Source organism: Sus scrofa, chromosome 7 (genome assembly GCF_054392235.1).
Source record: "Sus scrofa isolate SSC_HxYL_T2T_F1_AM1 chromosome 7, Sscrofa_HxYL_maternal_Yorkshire_Landrace_v2.0, whole genome shotgun sequence".
NCBI lineage: Eukaryota > Metazoa > Chordata > Mammalia > Artiodactyla > Suidae > Sus > Sus scrofa.
In genome coordinates, this window is record NC_139389.1 from 3,476,011 (window position 1) to 3,498,163 (window position 22,153).

The 22,153-nt window shown below is 54.3% G+C and overlaps 1 protein-coding gene and 1 long non-coding RNA gene across 44 annotated transcripts in view; one reads left to right on the top strand and one right to left on the bottom strand.

Moving 5' to 3' along the window:
- The window catches only part of FARS2 (phenylalanyl-tRNA synthetase 2, mitochondrial), a 408,395-nt gene that overhangs the window by 250,108 nt on the left and 136,134 nt on the right, over positions 1 to 22,153 (top strand). For 8 of the 43 annotated variants that reach the window (XM_084967262.1, XM_084967278.1, XM_084967289.1 and 5 more), the window contains one exon: positions 2,364 to 5,281. The exons of 32 other annotated variants lie outside the window; for them this stretch is intronic. In XM_084967262.1, coding sequence (XP_084823388.1) covers positions 2,364 to 2,442 — 79 coding nt within the window. In that variant the 3' untranslated portion in view covers positions 2,443 to 5,281. Of the gene's footprint in view, positions 1 to 2,363; positions 5,282 to 16,928; positions 19,096 to 22,153 lie in introns of those variants that run through there. 3 more of the 43 variants (XM_084967275.1, XM_084967282.1, XM_084967267.1) reach the window with 3 other exon arrangements.
- On the bottom strand, positions 8,118 to 14,156 carry LOC146401148 (uncharacterized). Its single transcript, XR_014809534.1, has 2 exons — positions 13,660 to 14,156; positions 8,118 to 10,728 (listed from the first exon to the last, which is right to left on the bottom strand). It is a non-coding gene; the product is annotated as an uncharacterized LOC146401148 (long non-coding RNA).

The following is a 22,153-nucleotide window of genomic DNA, read 5'->3' on the forward strand; positions in this document are numbered from 1 at the left end:
AGGGCCCACTTTCCAAGATGCCAGGTCAGAGAACTCACGCCCCCGATGTCACCCTGCCCGCCCCCCCCAGCAGTCCTGATTGGAGTAACTCGAGTTAAAATGCTACCCAGGGAAACCTGTGCGGGGACAGTCAGTCTCAGATGTACTGCCAGGAGTGGGGTGGGAGGGGCAGCTGTGAGAAAGGCTTTCCATCATTTGGGGTCTTTTAAGTTGCTAAACTGGGGCCTCTTGGTGACTGCTGTGTTTCAGGCTTGTGTATACACAGCTGGTGTCGTCCTACTTGTCACCTCGGACCCCAGCAACTCTGCCCGGGCCCTGTCTTCCTACCTGCCTTGAGAACCCCTCCCCCAGGGCCCCTTCTTCCCCTTCAGGTAACACATCCAACCAAGGCTGGGCGTTCCAGGTGGGACCTGACCAACCTTGGTTTATGCTAACGTCTCCGCAGGAGCGCAGTTCAGAAATGAGGACGAAATCAAGAAAATGCCAGTTGCCTTACATAACTGTTTTGTAAGGTGTCACGTGAGTGTAATATTTCTCAGAGGGGAAAGACCACTTCCCAGAAGTGCTTGGATTCTGTGTTTGACAGATATGGCTACCTTTCATAGCCGGCACTTCCTCCCGAGACAAAGGGACGACAGTAGGATGAGCAGAGAGGAAACGAGAAGTGAAAGTTAAGCAGGTGAAATATTTGTAAAGAGACGACAGCTGCAGGCTAGACATTAACACACAATTTTACTGGAATAATCAGGCATTAAATATGGTAACTTCTCCTAGATCGTCTTTCCGGTAATGACGCGGGTTTGCAATTGTTGAAATTCTATAGGGATGGGAGATGAAGCCTTTCCACCACGTTCTTCTGCTTTAGCAGTTGCCACAGGGTATTGTTTTTTCTCCGTGTCTCCACCCTTGCGCTGCAAGTTCCTCTCAACCACCGGGTCTTGCCTTTCTTCTGTATTTGGGTTATAGAACATAGTAGCGACTCAATTAAAAATTTTGATGAATGAATGATAAAGAAAATCCATATATCATGTTTTCTCAGGTTATAACAGACATCCCTTTTTCTGCATAGACCAAAAAGACAGCCCCACTGGAAGCATTTTCTGGCTGAGCGACAGGAAGGCTTCCTAGTCGGTTATGATGGTGTCTTATGGGAGAGGACAGTCGGGTGAGGGTTGCCACTTAGGAGCAGGAATCGGGCTGTGGTAAGTTGGGTCCCGAGTGAACGGCCGGTTTAGAAACTGTGGTTTGGACCCCATGTTCTGATAGAGAAAGGCAAGGAGGGAAAATGCTTTTTAAAATGTTGGTCATAAAAATATGTTTTAAAGCTCTGAGCTCCCAGGATCAGGCAACTGTGGGGCGTATGCAAATAATCCCCGGTTTCCTAGGAAACTGTTTTCTGATTGGAAGAGGGGAAATCGCCAGGCGGGTTAGCAGTTCAGGGAGTCAGATGACCGTGTGTTTATGTGCGTATTTGTTTTGCCACAAGATGAGGACAATTTTCGAAGGAAGGGAACAGGAAAGGAAGAAAAAAGCTGTCTGCACAGGGAAGGCCCAGGGGTCTCCGGTCTCCTGAAAGGGGAGCTTCCAAACCACGGTGCCAAGGCTGTCCCGCCCGTCGATAGGAACAGGAGCAGCGGGCCCTGGTGTGCGCTGTCAGCATCCTGTTCTGGAAGCAGCTTCTTCCCCCATCTGCAGGGTCGACGGGGAGCTTCCACACTGGTCCGCTGGGCTCTGCCCCTTGGCCCAGTGGGTTGGTGCAGGGCTGAGCGGAGGGGAAAACCACAGGGAGCAGAAGCTGCGAGAGTTCTTCCTGGAACCCATGGCGGGCCGTGCTCCCCATGGTGGGGGCCTGCGGTGCGCAGAGAGGGAAGCAGAGCAGAGGGAGACAGAGAGGAGATGCAGGCCGGGCTGTGCCCGGTCCTCGTGTGCTGCGCCGGCCCTGCCCACAGCCCTGCCTGCCTCCACAAGCCGGTGTGGCTCCCCAGTCCCTTAAGTTCCGACGCGGGTTTCCATGACTGGGGGCCCCACGAGTTCAGTAGCTTTGGGCCTTGGAAGAGGGCAGGAAGGGAGCGGAAACGGGCTGAGGCTCTTCCTTGTCAGAGAGCTTGGAGCAACTCGGGGATGAGGCTCAGGCTGGCCTTCGGGCCCCAATGTTTCTGTTCAGTATGAGGGTTTTTGTTGTTGTTGTTGTTGTTGTTGTTTTAATTTTATGGGGGTATAGTTGATTTATAATGTGCTAGTTTTCAGGTATACAGCAAAGTGATCCAGTTATACATGTATCCTTTTTTTTTTTCAAATTCTTTTCCCATATAGGTCATTACAGAATATTGAGTAACTTTATTTTTTTTTTTTTTGCTTTTTAGGGCCGTACCTGTGGCATATGGAAGTTCCCAGATGAATCAGAGCTACAGCTGCCGGCCTACACCACAGCCACAGCAATGAGGGATCCGAGCTGCGTCTTTGACCTACACCGAAGCTCACGGCAACGCTGGATCAAACCTGCAACCTCATGGTCACTAGTCGGGTTCATTACCACTGAGCCACCACAGGAGCTCCTTGAGTAACGTTGTAAATGGTTCTTTTCCTCGGAGCTGGAGTAGGTAAAAATGAACGCTTTCTCAGCGTGTCAGATTCCTCCCAGAGCACATGCGTTGAGTACTTTGCCGCGGGGCGGGGTGGTGGGGGGCAGCAGGCCCTCTGTGACACACGGGCCAGGAGACATCAGAACAGTTTTAAGAAAAAGACCTCTTGTCCTCAAGGAGCTCACAGTCTGCGAGTGTAGGTGTTTGCAGTCGACGTGAAAAACACACCACGGCGATTTCAACTCAGGGCAGCCTCGCTTGGCCCGAAATGCTCATGAGACTTGGCAGGTCACGGCTCAGCTGAATCCTGGAAGACAATCAGGAATTAGATTCGGAAGAGGAGCACGGGCAGCTTGCCCCGGGATGGGAAGGCGGAGACGGCAGAGGGCTCCGCTCAGTGTGAGGGGGATGTGGGGGTGGGGGGAGCTGAGCGCCTGGCAGGGCCTTGAATTCCCTTAGAAAAGCGTGGACTTCTCCGGTAGAGTGCGTCGGGGGTTGTCCACTGGGTTAATGCAACTCTCTCCATGGGAAGATGATGTCCTGTGTTGCTGGGGAGACCGCGATGCTGGGGGCGGGATTGGTCATAGGAAGAGATGCAGATGCACCTGCTCCTAGGCTGAGGGGCGGCCTCGTGGAGGTGGTGGCGTCTAGTCGGGAGAGGCTGCTGAGGGAGCAGGGATTCAGGAGTTAAGGCCCAGGGGAAGGGTGAGCCCGTTGGAGGGGTGGAAGCATGGGGTCCCAGGCCTGGAGCCTGGACCTGCGTGACGCAGAGGCTGGGGGTTGATGCCGAGGTAGGGAGTTGGGGAGCGGGTTTTGGGGAGACCGTCTGAGTGCATTGCCCTTCTCGGGTTTGGGGGGGCACACAGGGAGGCTGACCTAAGAGCCCCTGGGGCCGGGGGGTGCAGGGAGGCCCCGGGCGGCCCAGAGATAGAAGAGAGAGAGAGAGTGCTCGAAAGGGGCTCCACGGGCGACCTGGAGGTCAAGGTGGGGGAACAGCGGCCGGGGTGCAGCCGTGATGGCGTCAGGCGGGCGGCACCCCAGCCCCAGAGATTGGCCTTCAGTCTCCAGCAGGACGTTCAGCCAGAGGAGGCTTTTGGGGTAACCCTGTCTTTTCACCGCCTGTTGGGCCTTCACCTCTCTCTCCTCCAGTGTCAGCGGGCAGAGGGTCCTTGGCTGCACGGATGGGTGCCGCAGGCTGGGTTGTTTCAGCGTGAACTGTCCTCACTCGAGGAACCAGCCCACCTCCTCTGAGCCGTGCCTCTGGTCCTTTGCCCTTGGTCCTGCCTTGGGGAAGCCACACTCAGCTGTTTTTATTTTCCCTCCTTGGGTCATTCACGTAAGCGTTGGGATCAGCCAGCTGGCCAACCTCCTCCAGGCCTTCTGGAAAGCAGGTGTCCAGAGACCAGCTCGCCAGCATCAGGGTGAAGCCACAGAAGACGAGCCCATTAGATCCGCTTCCTGGGGTCTGGCCAGGGTCTCCAGCTCAAGAAAGGCTGTGGCCTGAAGATTAAGACCTGCCGTAGAATTCCCAAACGAATAGAATGCGGAATTTAAACAGTACTTTGATCAGCATGTCTCAAAGTGGAGCAAGAACGCCTCGAGATCACATGTACTTCCTGTTTTGTGCCTCGTTGTGGGGCAGGGGGCTGTGCAAAGCCCACGTCCCCTGGGGCACACATACAAGACAGTCTGGCGTGTGCACGGTTCTTGAAATCGGGCCTGACCTTCACTCACCTCTCACCCCAAAAACAGCCTTCCCAAACGAGAGAAAGCCAGCGAGGGAGGACGTGTGAGGAACACACTGGAGGAAGACAGAGAAGACTCGGTATATTTAGCACGTTATTTTTCTAACCCAGATTGAATCAACGCGTGCCTACCTCTCCATGGAGCTTCTCCGCTTCAGGATTCCTGCTGCAGGAGAACCTATGGAAACACGAATCCCAAATAACAGTGTCTCCTGTGTGATGCAGGAGTATCTCTGGCAATATTAAGCAGATCAAACGCCCGAGAAGCCTCGTCTGAGTGGGAGCTATTCTTGGCATATTGTTTAAGCACAGGAGGTGGATAGAGATACTCGAGATGGAAGAATCCTAATAGTAGGAAACCAAGATTCAAGGTCCCGCCAGCCTTCGAAGTAGAGCTGTTTCAGGGGTTCCTCAGGAAACAAAAGGGACTTAGAGATTTCAGGGGGGCCTGGGGTGGTGGCGCCCACGCTGTCACGCCCACACCTGGTGTGGAGCCCACTCTCCTGTCTGGACATCATCGGAGGTCCTGCCTGCAGGCAGCTGTGCTTGGCCAGCAGCTGGACCAAGTTCAAGTTGAAATGAGACTTGGCAACGTGTGACCCGATTCATACGTTTATAAACTGTACTCTCACTATCCAACTCTTTTAAATAATTCTTTTACTTCGGTTTCCTGCCTACTGCAATACAAGGGGGATTTTTTTTCCCTTCCAGTTCCTGCTGTAATGTAAAAATGGCAAGGCAGTTATTGTACTCATAATTGCTAATTTGTTTAATTAAAATTACAGTCAATCGTGCTGACATACTTTTAAGCAACTGTGAAAAATAGCTGTTATGATCTGTTGGTATGCTGCCTTGAGTGGCTAATAATTTTAGCTAAAAGGAGGTTTTAATGTTCTTTATCAGCAGTAAATGTGAACCTTAAAGTTTGAATAAAGCAGTGTCAGCAATTCTAAACCTTTATATTTTGATGGTGAGTCCAGCCTTGGCGTTATGTTTTTAAAACCAGTTTCTTTCCCCTGCCCCCGCCCCTGTAAAAGTAAGGAAATTACATCTGTCAACATCTCACCTGTTCTGTATAGGCGCCAACAGGTGTAAAGGGAGCCTTGCTCGGCTGGGTCTCGCCTCCAGATCCAAAGTCCTCCAGGCTCAGGGGTGAAAGCCCAACTCGGAAGGCCCTCTCCACACTTCTCTTTTTTCATGAATTGAACTCCATCTGACAAAATGAGCCATTTTCAAGTGAGCAAGCCCGTGGCCTATTGTACGGCTGTTCCCCCCGTGGGGTCCTCCAGATCCACGACAGTCTCACCTCCCCAAAGCAAGCCCACAGCCGTCAGAGCTGCTGCCCACCCCCGAGGTCACCAGTCGGTATTCCCTCCCTGCGGCTTTCCCCAGTCGGGCTACTTCATACAAAAGGGACCCGTGCAACACGTGACCTTTTGTGCCAGGCTTCTTCCACGGGGCATCCTGTTTTCGAGGTCTGTCCCCAACGTGGTGGGCATTGGCGCCTCATCCGTCTGTACGGGCGGAGGATTCTCCCTGGCGTGTGGCCCTGCAGTGTGTGCCTTCAGCCCTCACGGGACGCCCGCGTTGTGTCCATCTTTCGGCTCCTGTGAATTGTGCCGCTGTGATCCTGGGTGTGGAGGTGTTTAGCGGGTCCCCGTCCTCAGTTCTTCGGAGTGTGGACCTAGGCGGGGAACTGCTGAGTTGCTTGGTGGTCCTGTGTTTCCCTTTTTAAGAAACTGCCCCGGTGCTGGCCACGTTGGCTGCATCCCGCCGCCCGCAGTGTGTGAGGGTGTCCGTTTCTCCCCATCCTGGCCTGGACCTCCTCCTTCCTTCTTTCTGGCTTCAATTTGTTTTTCCTCAGTGACTCAGCCATCTTTTGATGGGGCCGTCTGTGTGTCTTCTTTGGAGAAATGTATATTCGAGTCCTGTGATAGCTGTTTAATCGGGTTGGATTTTTTTTGGTTGTTGAGCCCAAAGGGAGTTCTTTATGTGTTCCGGGGACTAGACCCCAATTGCTGCAAATTTTCTGTTGCCCCCCAACCTCTTGAAAAGTAAGAATTTTTCCTTCTTTCTCTTTCCTCCTTTCCGTTCTTCCTTCTTTTCCTTCTTCCGGAGGCTCAGATCTCTGAGGCAGAGCTTTCGACCGAGGAGTCTGTGCCCGGGCCGTGTTCCTGCCTGTCACCCTGGTGCTTCCGGCACGTGGCTGTGGTCCCCTGGGGGCCTCTTTGCTGTCTCCGTGGAGCCCAGCCTGAAGGCTTTGTCCGTGGCCGCCAGCTCGGCCACGGGCCTCACTTGGATGGACGGCGCCACAACAGGGCTTGAGTGTCTCGCCGGGCAGGCTGGTGTCACCGAGGCCCAGCTCCTGGGCGGCAGACGCTGGCCCCACCATGTCCTCACTGGGTCTTTGCTCGGTGCATCTTGATCCCAGTCTCCTCCTGTAAGGACAAGGGTCTCCCGGGTCCCGGCCCAGCCGCGAGACCCGTTCCCTTTGTCACGTCTGTGCAGGGCTGTCTCTGGGTACAGCCACGTCCTGAGGTGCTGGGGTCAGGACTTCAGCATGAGGCTTTGGGGGGACACAGCCCCCAGCCGCTCCTCTGGGACTGTCCCTGGAGAGCTCCCAGCTCCGGCCTGTCCGATGTCCTGCGGCGGGGGAAGCCGAGGCACAGCCTGGAGGAGCCGTGCTCACTGCCCGGGGGCTGCCCCCTCTCTGGCCCATCCCATCCTGGGTGCCGGGCTCTCGGGTGGCCGTGCACTTGCTCTCTGAGGTTCTCTCAGGGACTGGCTGGCAGGGGAGACGGGAAGCCACTGAGAACTGGCCGTCTCGGGACCGTGTTCCTAGTTGGCACACAGGGAGCTGGTCCAGGCCTCTGCCCAGGGCTCCCTCCTCTGGCCCCCATGATGCCACCCAGGCACCCGAGGCTGCCTCCTCCCCTTGCCAGGGGACTCTCTGTGTGTGGCATGTCTAGCATCCTCCCCAGAGCTGCCACCAGGCGGGGGCTTCTGTGGGGCAGAGGTCAGGGCACTCAGGGCTGCGTGGCCAGCCCCGTCCTTGGTCTGATGAGCAGGGGCCTGGGAAGGGGTCCCGGGGCCTGAGCACGAGTCATTCAGTTCAGGGGCGCTGAGGGCCCGGCCCCCTGGGTCTCCCTCGGCGACGCTCGTCGCCGTCAGGCAGCCCACAGAGCTTGTCCAGCGTTTTCCTCCCTCCGATGGACGACCCACCTTCTAACCCAGCGTCTCTGTCATGTGGACGAGCCACTGGTTCATCATCTAAAAACCCGGTGTCATAACCCCACCCTAAAAGCAGCATTGTGAGGTCTAAAATGAAATGAAGCAAAATTACACCCAAATATTCTTTAAAGCAGAGAGATTGGATTTTCGGTTTTAACACGTGTCTTCTGCCCTCCGTGTGGTCGCAGCGCCTGGTCCTCTTGGTGCCTCCCGCGCCATCTGGGCCATTACCACGTAGCCAGAGGCCTGTTGTTATCAGGAAGCTTGTTCTCAGGAAGCATTTGGAATTTGCACGTGCAGTGTTGTCGTGTTTGTTCCTTGCCCTCAAAGAACTGAGGATTTGTGCGTGTCTGGGCGTCATGTCGGGTGTATTGAGAAGATCTTTGGGGGTTCCCAGGGATGAAAATAGATGATTCTTCTTGCTGAGGCCGCGTGAACTGGTCGGAGGTCGTGGCACCATCTGCACATGAGACTACGGGGTGCCTGGGTGAGACCACCGTTTGTTGTAAGTTAGGGAATCAGACCTGTTCTCCTCGCTTCTCCCAGAGACACCTGTCTGCTTCTTTTTTTTTTTTTTTTCTTTTGTCTAATGAGGGCTGCACAGCGGCATATGGAAGTTCCCAGGCTAGGAGTCCAATTGGAGCCGTAGCCGCCAGCTTACGCCACAGCCACAGCAACGCAGGATCTGAGCTGTGTCTGTGACCAACACCACAGCTCACAGCAACGCCAGATCCTTAACCCACTGAGCAAGGCCAGGGATCGAACCTGCGTCCTCATGGATGCTAGTCAGATGCGTTTCCACTGAGCCATGGCGGGAACACCCACCTGTCTGCTTCTTTATTTGCAAATGGGCCAGTGAGAACAGCATCAGTGTGGCCCTTGGAGGGTGGGGCCTGGAGAAGGTGTGTGTGTACTTGTGGGTCTCACTGGCACAAGCGAGGTCCTTGAGACCTGCCTGTCACTCACCGTGACTGGCGTGGGCAGTGCCCCCGCACAGGGTGCCGGTAGCTGCCACCTGCTGCTCTGGGTCCTGGGCGTCTGGCTGCAATGAGGGGATCTTGCACAGTGTCCGAGGGTCACAGCTCCCCCAAGGTATGTTGTCATTACCGACTCACATATTGTCTGCTAAGCTTCTGAATAATCCTTTTTTATTTAAAAAATCATGCTCCGTTGTGCTGCTTCTGCTTCACTATTGGACTAAGTTTTTAAAGGTTGTATCCCCACCTTTTTCAGGAGTATGTATCTTTGAAGACTCTTTTTGGAGTTCCCTTCATGGCTCAGCAGTAATGAACTCAACTAGCATCCATGAGGATGCGGGTTTGATCCCTTAACTCAGTGGGTTAAGGATCCGGTGTTGCTGTGGCTGTGGTATAGGTTGACAGCTATAGCTCCGATTAGACCCCTAGCCTGAGAACCTCCATGTGCCGTGGGCGCGGCCCTAGAAAGAAAACTATAAATAGGACATTGGTGGCTTAGGCCTGAGCTCTAACTGGTCCACGACAGTCCATGTACAGTGTCCTGAATCACATAAATCCCTGACACGACTTTTTTTAAAAAGTCACTTGTCTGTTGTGTAAGCTTTCCGGTTGTTTGTATTAGGACCTAACAGAGTAATGAAGGTTTACTCCAAGATGGAATATTTTCACCTTCAAAGCCGTCTGGAACATACCTGAAGTCGTTGTCTCCCCACACGAGGAGTAACTGAGCGCTGGCGTTACTGTGTATTCCGCCTTCGCCTCTGCGTGTGGAGTCCGACCCAGCACCTCAGCAAGAGGATGGAAGAGGACTTTTTAAGTGTCAAAAACAACAAAAAGAACTTCCTCCCGCTCGCCTCCCTCCAGCTTCCATCGCAGACCGTGGGTGCTGGCTCTCCTGGCTGGATGAGAGGGTAGTTTGCACAGCTGCAGACGACTTTGAGGATAAATGGCTTGGGGAGTTCCCTGGCAGCCTAGGGGTTAAGGACTCCACGTTACCACTGCCGTGGTGCAGGCTGATCCCTGGCAGGGGCATACGTGGTGCTATGTAGGTGCTCACCATCTGGAACTCTGTTCTGGGGGGAGGGGGCGCGGAAAGATGGGACCCGCGAGTCAACTCACTGGGTGCCCCGAGCCGTCCACAGCCCAGTTCACGTCTTCAGAGGTCTCGCCGCGTCCTGCGCCCAGGAGCTTGGCTGGCGTGTTCACACCGGCTCTGGCTGGGTCTGGCCCTGCAGCGCACGGCATCTTGACGTGAGTACGGCCTCATCCCGGACAAGGGGATCATGGGAACTGCCACCGAGGGCTCAGAACACGGGCTTCAGGGGAAAAAAACTTGATTAGTGGCTTTTTCAAGAAACCTTTCTTTTAGATGTTAAAGAAATAAATAGTCCCACTTGAAGAAAAACTCTTAACTTCCTTATGATCTGCCTTCACACACACACGCGTTTTCTTCCAGGAGGAGGGGCAGATGTACATGGATGAGAAAAAGAACGGAGCTAATAATCCAGCTGTGATCCAAACTCCTCGTTACGCTGTTTCCTCTGCAAATGATTTCTGATCAATGAGCACTGCCTCGGCGCACAGAGGAGTAATTCCCTTACATGTGTTTCATCCGAGCTGTGATTAGAAACAAGATGTGAGATCAGAGGCACATAAAACACAGATAAGGAGGGGAAGTCTCAGCCAGGAGCTGAAGCGCACAGGCCGTTGGCTCCGGGTCAGAACGTCGCACATCCCTCGATATAAACACTGCCCGCGGCTTGGGGCAGCGCTCTTGATATGCTGATGGCCTCGGGCCGTGGAGGTCCCTTGGCCCCTGCCGCCCTGCTGGAGAAAGGTGAGGGGACCAGCTGGCCCTCACGCCTTGCGTTCAAGGCGTCCTGGTAGCAGACAGGCGTTTGGGCTGTTAAGCCACCTTCTCGCCCGGGTTCCCAGTGGCTGGAGGCCAGTTTGCAGTGTGGACGACGGCACAGTCTCCAGCCTGGGCATTCGTTGAACCCAGGCTTTATTAGTCCAGGAGAAGACACAGGGGCCTGAAAAAGGAGCAAAAGACTTGAAATAATTCTACCCATGAAAGAAAACGGAGACGAGGCGAGGGTGTGGTGGGCTGTGGGGCGGCTGAGAAGGCAAGGACCAGTGGCATCTGGCAGGGAGGGAGGGTCTGTGGCCCAGGTGCTTGCTGAGTAAGAAGGACTTCCCAGGAGTTCCCGCTGTGGCAGCTTAAGGACCCGACGTTGTCTCTGTAAGGATGCAGGTTTGAGCCCTGGCCTCGCTCTGTGGGTTATGGATCCCGTGTGGCTGTGAACTGTGGCTTAGGTTGCAGATGCGGCTCGGATCTGGTGTTGCCATGGCTGTGGCGTGGACCAGCAGCTGCAGCTTTGGTTGGCCCCCTAGCCTGAGTACTTCCATATGAGTACTGAGTACTTCCATATGCCAGGGGTGTGGTTGAAGAAACAAACAAACAAATGAAAAACCCCCCAAAACCAGATGCCAGGGGTGTGGTTGAAGAAACAAACAAACAAATGAAAAACCCCCCAAAACCAGAACGCATTCCCAAACCCGTAAGAGTGGATGATGGATGCATAATGAAACCCGGGAGCACTCGGGAGCGTTCTCGTGGTGACCGACCGACTGCAGGGCAATGCCTGGACAGAGCAGGCCGTCCCCCTTTATCAGGCACCCGGGTCCTTCTGCCACACGGTCACAGCACGGCCCCCGAGGGCCTGCTCCTGACTGTCCGCCAGACGTGGCGGGCATGTATATTGGTGCCTTTTATCCCTGCCTCAGAAAGCTGGAAGGGTCTGGACCCAACCGCCTGTGTGACCTGAAGACCCCCCAGCGCGCCCAGCTATGTGGTTCCCTGGAAAGCACGCTTGGGGTGATGCTTTCCCCAGGGCAAAGTTCGGACGCCCCAGGATGTGACCCGCCTGTTTAAATTTGGCGTCGCTGGCTGCACACGTGCTGACCCTCCTAAGGCTTCAGCCTCACTCTTGCTCCCCAGAGACTGTTGTTTTTCAAATTCTTACCCTTGGCGCAGGGATTGAAAAGCTGAAAGGAGGAGCGGGTGTGTCTTAGGGATCCTTCTGAGAGTGTTTACAAATGGGAATAGCTCCAAGCTCGGGATTGTCGTGGCGTAACTTAGCCCATAGACTCCATCAACTTATATTGTTGACCGATTTCTCGGGATTCTGAAGAAGTGACAGGTAAGCCCAGAATAGTGCTTCCTGGACATCTTTGCATGACAAAGTGATGGATAAGGCATCTGCTCACCCTCAAAGATACTAAAATTCTTCCCAGGTGATCCTGCAAACCTTTCACCCTTCAGGAAAGGGCAGCCACTGCCGAGTGACCATCCTTCTGCCTCCAGCATAAGCCTGGAGCCTGACCCGGGCGCCCTCGCCTGCTTGCGGGCAGCATGGGCGTTCAGTGTCCAAGGAGGCATTCGGCCAAGGCTCCGGGCCAGCGCGTCTGTTGTTCTTTCAGATTTATTCAATTAGAGTCACAAGCCTGGGGACTTGAGCATGTGGCTGATTTGAATGTTACCTTGGAGGAGAGCGTAAAGAGAGCAGCAGACCCCAGGAGAAAGAGGCCTGCCAGGCCCCTCCCCGGTCCCCGCACTCAGGCCGGGCTTTGCGGGTGCCTTCCGGGAGGACCAGAGCCACAGCCCAGGAGCAGACGTGCCTCTTGTTCGGGGCCGTGTGGTCTGTCATTGTCCTGCTCCGCCATCCTCTGACGTCTCCCTGGTGGGAGCTGCTGCAGAACGGAGAGGGCGGGGTGTGTGTTCAAGTTCAGGGGGGCCTGAGAACCAAGTGGTCGGCGGTGGGCGGGCGATGAGGGGGGGACTTCGGTCAGATCGGGCCTTTGTCTCAGCAGATGTGCGTCTGGCACCTTCGGCTGCATTGAATCAACCCGGTGCTTCAAAAAAAGGTGGCGGGGGGCATGTGTGAAATATTAAAATTAATTGCCCAGCCTCATGTGTTCCCGCAGGCTGTTGAGTAAATAAACCTTGCGTTTCAATGGTGAACCTTTTCAGCGCTGTCCTTTCAGGGCCACGGTGATTGACCGTCTCAGGCTGCATTCGAAGAGCGAAAGAAGTTTCTACATGGTTTTGCTACCTCGTCGGTGGGGTTAGGAACGGGGTGTTCCAGGCGGGCTTCCTGTCTGCGGGATCCCGCTGCTGTTTTTATCTGTAAATCTCCGGGTGTGATGGACGGAGCTGATGGTGTGTTTTCACGTAAAAGGGCAGTGGGGAGGCAGGATGGGCGTGGTCAGAAGTTTGCCGTAGTCGGCCACGTCCTCACAGTAAAATGGGATTAACGGTGCTCTCTAGGGAAGATGGAGCCAGCCCCCGGCTGCCAGCCAGCCAGCCCCGCGTCAGCTTTGGCTGGAGTCATCCGGGCAGTTGTGGTGTTTGCTTGATCGGCTCTGATTTTCCACGGCACCGTGGAAAAGGTATAGTGTTCTGTCAGACACACCCAGATCCCCGCCTTCTTCCTTGTTAGAGAGCGTGGCCCTTACCCATGAATCCGATGGAATAAGCGCAGCTTCAGGCAGAGCCCGCTGTCTCCCCAGGAAAGAGAAAGGTGGTGAGATGAGACTTCAGCACTGGTCTACACCTCTGCTCGGACTTCCACGGGGTGACCAAGGACCGCCCCCCCATCCCAACAACCGTGTGAGCCAAACAAACGTCCACAACCAGCTTTTGGTGACTCCTGAAATGAGCTTGCAGGCTCCTGGCTGAGAAGTTGAAGTTCTGGAACCGCCTGGGTTCAGCTCATAGTCCTGGGGCAGAGCTGAGGGGCCAAGTGCGGGCCCTGCCCACTCCCTGTCCAGGTGGCTCCCAGGAGCTGGTGGGGGGCGGGGGGGGCCTACAAACCAGCCCCTCCTTCAGTGCCTACCTACCTAGTGGGCGCCAGAGCCTAACCTCCTTTCTTTTTTGTTTTGGCTTTTTAGGGCCAAACCTGCGACATATGGAAGTTCCCAGGCTAGGGGTCAAATCGGAGCCTCATCTGCAACCTACGCCACAGCTCATGGCAATGTTGGATCCTTGACCCACTGGACGAGGCCTGGGATTGAACCTGCGTCCTCTTGGACCCCAGGCAGGTTCTGAGCCACAGCGGGAACTTCTGCCTGACCTTTCAGATACTTTCTTTCCTAATCTTTGCTTTCACGTCTGTTTCTCTTTTGTTGTTGTTGTTGCTTTTCTTTCTCTCTCTACTCTTCAAAGAATTCACATCCTTTGGGTAGATTTGGAGGGTTCGTTTCGTTTTGTTTTTACCCAACTCAATTTGAAGTCTATCATTGAAGTCTCCTACCTTATATGTTTTTTGCTTTATGGCATTTTTGAGTTACGTAAATATAATCTTTTTTTAGGCTATGCAGGGTCTAAACTGAGCTGTTAGGTTGGGGGTGAGAACTTGGTACTGGCCTGCACTGTCGCCCTGGCACTGAAGGTTACTGGCCTGCGCTGTCGCCCAGTTAACCCTTACTGCACACACACGTGCGTCGTCCTGTAGCTTCATGACGTCTCTGGGTTAATAGCCAAGGGCGGCATTTAGGAGCGCCTCATTATTCCATTTCAACAGTCTTACTACAGAATGTCTTTAAAAAAAAAAAAAAAATCTGCAAAGCACATCATGTCCCAGGTTGTCAGAGGGTCAGAGGGCTGATTTCTGTAATTACAATGGTGCTGGTACGTCGCCTTGAGCGGGTGAGCCTTGCAGAGTCCGGCTGATGTGAAAGGTATATGGTTGGCATCTGTTTGTTCTGTGCATTCAGCTCTCATCTGTGCTGTACATCTATTTTAAGGAACACTTCTTTGGGTGCTGAGTTTTTTTCTATTTATGTCCGTAGCATAAAAATATACATAGATGGTTTATCTCCGGTATCCTTCAAGTAGCTTGCATCATTTGACGCTTTTACATAACCCAAGTTTCTGGCCCCGGTATGTTGTTTGGGAGCCTTGAGCGCTTGGGAGCAGGGAGGCCGGCTTCCAGGGCCCCCGCGGCTCGCCTCACGGCCGGGAGCTGCACAGGCCGGCCACCGGGCCCCACTGCTGGTGACACACACCATCTAGGACACCTGTACGGTTCACCCTGCCTGGCACCCGGCCACAAACCCTTTAAAGGCAGAGCTGATGTTTGTTCACCCTTGTATCCTCCACAGAGTATGACACGACTCCCTAAACATTGTCCATGTTTTAGTAAATCTTCAGTGAATTTGCAACGTAAGCATGTCTTTTTTACCGAGGCGCAGTTGACAGGGAACATTGTATTAGTCTCAGGTGTGTAACAACGTAATGACTGGGTGTTTGTACGTATTTGCAAAATGACCACCACGCTAAGACCAGTTCACATCCATCTTCACACATAGTTGCAGTTCTTCCTCAGGCCTGAACGTTTCCTGAGTGTAGTTGTAGGAAGAAAAATAAGACCTTAGCTAGTATTTACCAACTGTGCCCCGCGAGGTGTTAGACTTAGTGCGTGACATCTGATAACTCATTTAAACCCGTGGCGACTCAGTCAAGTGAATGCCGTGACTGCTGCCATTGAGTGGATGAGGAAGCAGACTTGGAGACCTGCCGGAACTCGCCCGGGGTCCACACAGGTACTGAGCACGCAGCGGAGGTTTGAACCCTCGTCCGCGGGATTCCAGACCCTGTGCTCTTACCTACTCGCTGGTCACAGGGGATTGATCTGCTCAGGCCCTCAGGACGTAGGAGCCTTGTCCCATGGGGTCTAGGGTTGACCCCAGGATGAGGGCAGTGATGGTTGGTAAGTAGGACCTAAAAGGGTCCGTCTGGTGCCCCATTGGTAAAAATGCCCCATTTTCTGAGGAGGCGTTTGATTCCCAGAAGTATTTTGCTCCTTGCCAAAGGTAGCAGCGTGCTTTTTTTAAGCACGTATTTGTTTCTTAAACGGCAGTCAATTGACAGTGTTGCGGCAGGTTCCGCTGTACAGCAGAGGGACCCGTCATACGTTCCTTTCTTCTCTGTCTCCGTCTCCGTCTGTCCCAAGAGGCTGGATGGAGCTCCCTGTGCTGTACAGCAGGACCTCACTGCTTCTCCTTTCTAAGTGGAATAGTTTGCATCTACCAACCCCCCAGCTCCCCGGCCGTTCCCCCCGCGCCTCGTGGCAACCCTGGGTCGGTTCTCCATGTCCCCGAGTCTGCGTCTGTTCTACGGTTCGGTTCCTCTCTGCCGCATTTCAGATCCCACAGTTAAGTGATACCACACGGTGTGTGTCGCAGGTCACGTTCTTAGTATGAGGTAAAGGCCCCCTGTTCCTTTCCCTGTCAGGAACCCTCTGAAGGAAGGTTGGAGGGCCTGGCCTGGGCTGTGGGTGGGCTTCACAGAGGGACCGTGGGGGGCAGGCAGGACAGGGTGTGGGAGGAGGGTGGTGACAGCAGAGGCTGAGTCACCTGGATCTTCTGGGGCCAATGGTTTTGTGCCGGTGCTGGTTTGGGGGGCAGGCCCCCGACGGCCGGCTTCTTGCGGATGAGGCCCAGTGCTCCTCGGCGGGTGGGGGGGTGGGCCTGAGCAGTCGTGGAGGGGGCTGGGCTTCGGATCAGGCAGACCTGAGTCCCGGCTCTGAGTTCCTTTCTTGCTGGTTTCCTGAGCTTCACCCAATGACCCTCCCCTTGTTCCTCGGTTACCGTGTCCAAGAAGCCCGGTTGATAGACTTTCGATTAAAGAGGGCAGACTGGCACCAGCATTGACCTCAGTCACCTCCCAAGATGCTCTGAGGGTAACGGTTAAGGTTTTGCTTTTCGAGGCATAAACTAACCGGGGACCAAGTGGCCGGGAAGGGGCCCATCAGCAGTGTGATTCTGGAAGCTGAAACGCAGATGACGAAGTGGTAGCTACTCTAAGCAGACCCAGAAAAGCTGAAACCCATGAGGGCAGAGAATCAGCAAGGATCCCATCTTAAAGGGCAGTACCCCCAGAGGAGCAGGGGTCAGCGGCACCCTCTCCTCGGGAGGCACAGGGGCAGAGGTGGAACCAGAGCAGAGCTGTCACTTGAAAGTGTGCTTGAGAAGCAGGACCCACACCCCCCACCCCAGTTACTCCCAGGCCTTCATCTTAGCAGGAATCTGGCGGCTTATTCCCTGGAGAGGACAAAGCAGGGGCCCTCTGGCTTGGGGGATGCGGTGAGAGTTTACACTGGATGCTGAGATCCCCCACCTTCCTCCCCACCTCACCTCTGTGGACACCAACCACCCAGCCTTCCCCACCCATTCGCCAAGCAGGAGATTGGAGTAACGGCCCCGGGCGTCTTACCAGCCTGTGGGAAAAGAGCTTAACACGCAGACCTCGGGGCATCCCCAAGGATTAGAGCGTGCAGATCGCTCTCAGTGAACCCCACGTTCAGTGGGCTCCCCTTCTCCATGTGTAGGTGCAGGACTCCGATGTGGCCACGCATCCAAGAAGTAGCGGAGGCACTTACGACGTCGGAGAAAACAAAACCAGGAAACGCAGGGCGAAGGGAGCACAGCCTGTGGAGGGGGAAGAAGATGTGAACAATAAAAAGAACTGCCCTTAACATCCTCAGGGCGGTAAGAGGTGACTGCGCACTCAGTCAACGAAAACAGAAAAGGTTGATGAGGCAGAGGAATATTCCGGGGGCAGGGAGGAGCACCTGCAGGTGAGCAGCATGAGGGCAGAGACGTCAAAGTCAGCCCAAGGGTGGAAAACCAAAGTTGACTCTCTTCGAGGAAGAAAAGGGAAATTTTAGCGACGATGTAGGAAATGAGAGCACGATGCAGGGAGGCCCACGACCAAATCAGAAGATGGTTCCAGAAAGAGAGGGCAGGAAGGGGAGGGAGGAGCTGCTCAGAGGCCGGGAAGGGCAGCCTCCCAGGGCACCTCCCAGGGTCTCCGCCGGGACAGGGCCCTCTGCGTACCCAGTGCCGGGAGCAGAACGGGAGCCACAGCACGGCTCTTGGAGCCTGGAGGGAGAACATGAGCCCGGAGCCGGCAGGGGTGCCCCTGCGAACCGGAAGAGCAGCGCCATCCAAGCTTAAACAGAGGTCCTGTTCGGTTGAGGATTGGAGACTCAGCCACACTGTCCATCACACCTGAGGGCGAATGGACCACGCTTGCAGGACGCTAGAGGCCCTGCCCACCCGCGTGAGTCCTAAGGCGAGACAGCTCTGGGAAGCAGGAGATGAGCCCAGGAGAGGCCACGGGCATCTCAGGGGGATGGAGAACGGCCGTCCCAGAGCCTGCGATGGGGCCGCCTTCCTGAGTCTGGTCTGTTCCGACTGGACTAGATCTGAAGGCCCTGGGGAGCCGGCGGCGGCAGGGTGTCATAGCGAGCACCTGCTAACAGCTTTAGATGCCCTGAGAACGCACCGTGTCAGATGCCGTCTGACCTCTTGGATGTCACGGACATCTTCCTCGTAGCAGCGAGGGGGCGAGGCACCCGGTGCTCAAATAGTCTGTCCACAGGTACGCAGCTCATGAGTGGCGGGACTGAGACGGGCCCTGTCCTGCCGTCCAGCCCCCCCACCAGGAGCGGAGCGTGAAGTACAGGCTGGCAGAAAGGAGGCAGGTGGAGCATCGACGTGGTTATTTAAGTAGGAAAACAGGGCTGCAACGGGACAGGAAGAGTGACCCTGGTCTGCTCCACACAGCAGCGTGGGCGCCGACCAGCCGCCCACCGTTCCTGGGGGGATGGTGATAAAAGCATCTTAAAGATAGAGAGAGAAATAGAGGAATCCACAGAAGAGCTGGATGCAGGCTCCCCCTGGGGAGCCGACCACAGGAGTGGGGCTGGGAGTTGCTGTCGGTCAGAAGAAGCCCTTAGAATTATTTGGCTCTCTGAGTAGGTACAGATAGAACTTTAAAAAACAAACAAACAAAACCCACTAAATTTCAGAAAAGTAGACCACGCAGGACTGTTGTAAGATATAGTCTCGTCTTCCTAGGAACCCAATAAATGTTAGTTTCCCTCCTTCCCTTTTCTTTCAAGGCGCAACGTTCTCCTCGAGAGCAGAAGTCAAAGACTGGCACGTGGCTAAACTGGCCGGCCACTTTCAAAAGTAACTGCCCAGCTGCCCTTCCGCCCTTACATTTTCTGACGCTGGGGTCCAGCGAAGGAGGGAAAAGCAGGGATGCTGTGGATGGAGACTTGCGAGGTGCCCGTTCGCCTCCGTGGGGCGTGCTGGGCGCCTGGACTCGGGCGCAGCCAGTGCGGTTGGAGATGCCCCCGGCCGTGATGCCGAGGCTTAAAAGCCTCTCGCTGCGGATGAGGGACGAACACCCAGGACACTTCCCGACCGGGGCTGATGGAACACTTCCCGGGACGGTCTGCAAGGAGACGATGGTGGCCCAGGTCCTCAGGTCTCTGTTTGGGCCCCTCACACCGGGGCAAGTGGCCAGCATCCTGAAAGGCAGAGTTTGGGGTGTGTGTGAAGGAGAGAGAGACAAAATGTGTGTATTTATAAAGCGCGCCATATGCCGCGTGCGCGATGCAATATGCACTTTATTTTTGTCTCTTCTGACTTCAAAGATAGGGAAGGCCTGTTAATTAATAAATCTGGTGTATGTGTGTACATCCACAGATGTCTGTATGAATGTCAAGATTTATATATTGACGAACCGATTTCAGAATGCTGTTCACTTCCGGCAAAACCTCGAATATTAGATCCCAACGGAGAATCCCTTGTTATTTTGCAGTAGTTCTTTCTTTTCTGGGGTAATGATGGGCTTGGGAAAAAGTGTGTATTGATTTGCAGTGATCTTCTGCCCACGTGACCTTAGATTCAGACCCCGTGCTTTCTCCCCAGAAGAGCTGGAGACACTTTGCTTCGCTGTTTGCCATCTGCCGAGGCTTATTGAGCCCCTCCTGCGAGGAGCGCGTCGGGTTGGCTGCGGTGGATTCCGGGATAGACAAAGTCAGCTCTACCCTTAGCCTTTCACACTTTACTTTGGAGAGGAAGGGCCTACAGATGGAGTGACAGCAACACAGATCTGCAAAGACAAGCGTCTGAGGAGACTCGGCAGGCCCCTCCTAGGGGCGCCGAAGGGAAAGATCCGGTTTCCAGGATCGGGAGGACTTAGAATGTGCGCTAAGTCTTGGGGAGTTGCCATTATTGTCATTATGAAGTGAACACCCCTCCCGCCTCCTTCTGTGCCTTCATGCACTCGTTCCACAGACCGGGGCCAGCTCTGTGGCAGGGGCTGTGGGGCCCTGGGGACGCCCCAGTGAACAGAGCCCGTGCGTGGCGCGCAGCCCAGCTGCAACACCCTCCATCAGCGACGCGTGAACCAGAGTTGGGACGGGGGAGGGTGTGACTCTGCTCTGACTTGAGTTCGGTGACCGTCGGCAGTTCCCGTGTGGCGCACACGGGACAGTCACGTTCAGCTGGGCGGTCCTTGGTGGCTGTGGGGTTCGGCTGCCGTAGATGCAGTACCAGAGCGCCCCAGGTTCTCCCACAGCCTCTGCGACATCACTGTGGCATGAGCATTGCCCATCAGGTGGCAGAAGCTCCTGGCCTGGCCCCGAGGCCGTGGACTCAGGGTCCAGTTAGCGTCCCCGGGCGTTGTGGGAGAGGCGGGAGCAGGGCCGTGACTCCAGGGCCGCCCATGCTTCTGCTCGTGGCCTCACTGCTCTTCCCCAGAACAGCCTGGACCCTCTTTCGGCGCAGCTCCCCGCCCTGTCTCCAGGGTCCCTCTGCCGAGGGGTTACAGTTGGGCAACGAGCCTGCCGGAGGAAGCGCATCGAAGTGACAGGATGTCCGCGGCGGGATGACGTTCCCCGGGCTCACGGGCGCTGCCCACCGTCCCTGTCACTCCAGTGCTTGCCCCCTTCCAGGGCGTGACACAGGGGCACGGCCTGGACCAGCAGCACGTCTCTCTTTAACCCTCTTCTCCAGGACGGCTGCTTTGAGCCCCCGCCTGGCGCGTCCAGTGAGAAGGAGAAACGTGCGAGTGGCAGCCGTGCTGGTCTGCGACTTGGTTTCCAGCGTGTGTTCCCAGTTTGGCTTTTGACAGATGCGCTAGTATTACATAGATACCTTATAGACACTGAAGTATTATATAGATTATATATATACGCACACACATAACACATGGACAAACATTCTATGTGTGTTCTACATGCATGATATATGTATATACCTACGATAATATGTAAAAATATGTAGTCATATGTCAAAGCTTTGAAAATTCTTACCCAGAGGTTATCCCCTAATTCTCTTTTCATAGAGTGTATATCTATATCTATATGTTTAAAACATAATCATAAGTGTCCTTTCTTACTATGCAAGTATTAGCTCCTCCTCAGCTTGGACAACTGGCCCCTGTATCTTCGTAGGTAGAAGCCTTTATCTAAGTGGGAGCCCGAGAGCTGAAATCCCCCTGGCCGAACACAGATGAAGGATCCCTCGGCACAGGGAAGGCGTGTTTCCACTCTGTTGCATGGATCCAATCGCCCAGGCAGCCTTAGAATAGGAAGTGACATATGGAAGAGCAGATGTGGGCATCATTTAAATATTTGCCCTCTGGTTAGAAGATCCCTGAAGTCCGCATCCTACGGGACCCAGAGGTTTTCACCATTAAGATGCGGGAAGGTGGCAGCGTAAAACTGGCCCTGGAGGTGTGTTGTTCCAGAGTCCTCCATCCTGGCCCGTGAGGTTCTAGATTAAGAGGGGCTAAAGTTCATTAATACCCCGTTGGAATTCACACGGATTTAGCTGCATGATGCCTGCATTGCCTTAACGGTTTTTAAAAGCAGGGAACGCGGAAAGGTAACACAGCCATTTTCAAAAATTGTTGTTCAGAAAGGTAACGCACCGTCTTGTGTGGTCAGGAGCTTATAAAGGCACAGCTTCGACTCAGGGTTACGAGCGTGGACTTGGAGGCTGAGCTGCCTGGGTTCAGACCCCGGCTTCACCTTTTATGAGCCCTGGTGCTTAATTTCTCCGCCTCATTTCCACACCTCTGAGATGGGGCGTGAGCATCAGCAGTGCCTTCCTCAGGGATGTCATGAAGATTGTGAAAGTTAACACGCAGAAGCGCTCCGGATGGTGCACTTTAAAATAAGCACTCGGTAAAACCTTGGCGGTCGTTGTTACTGTTATTATTCTGCAGAGATCGGAAACATTGGCACATTTTTCTAAGCTTTTCGTCCCCCGTAGTTTAAACCCAAAAAACATGGGGATGTTTTAAGGGAGCGAGCACCGAGCTGGGCTCTGAGACGGTCCTTGAGCCGCCTTTCCCCACAGTCCTCTTTTGCCTGTACACGTGCTTCTTTGAGCAAATTCGTATCACGCAGCATTTTGTCATCATGACCTGATGGCCTTTGCCTTGTATCATCTGGAAGCAGGTGGCCAAGATTTGCATTAAAGAACTGAAGTTTTCTAGCTTGAGCTAGATACCTTGTTAGTAAAACATATGACTGGAATTTTCTGACGGTCATTTTCAAGGAGATAAATGTGGGGAGAAATCAAACGTTTTCTCTAAAACCAAGTTATTAAGTCATTTTAAATTCATGTCTAATTGCTTAGGCACCCTTTCCGTAGATGCTGATTATAGCAATATTTTACACATGCTCATATCCTGTTTCAGATTTGGGTTATTCTTTTATTTGAATGACTGCCTCCTGAGCTGCCAGGT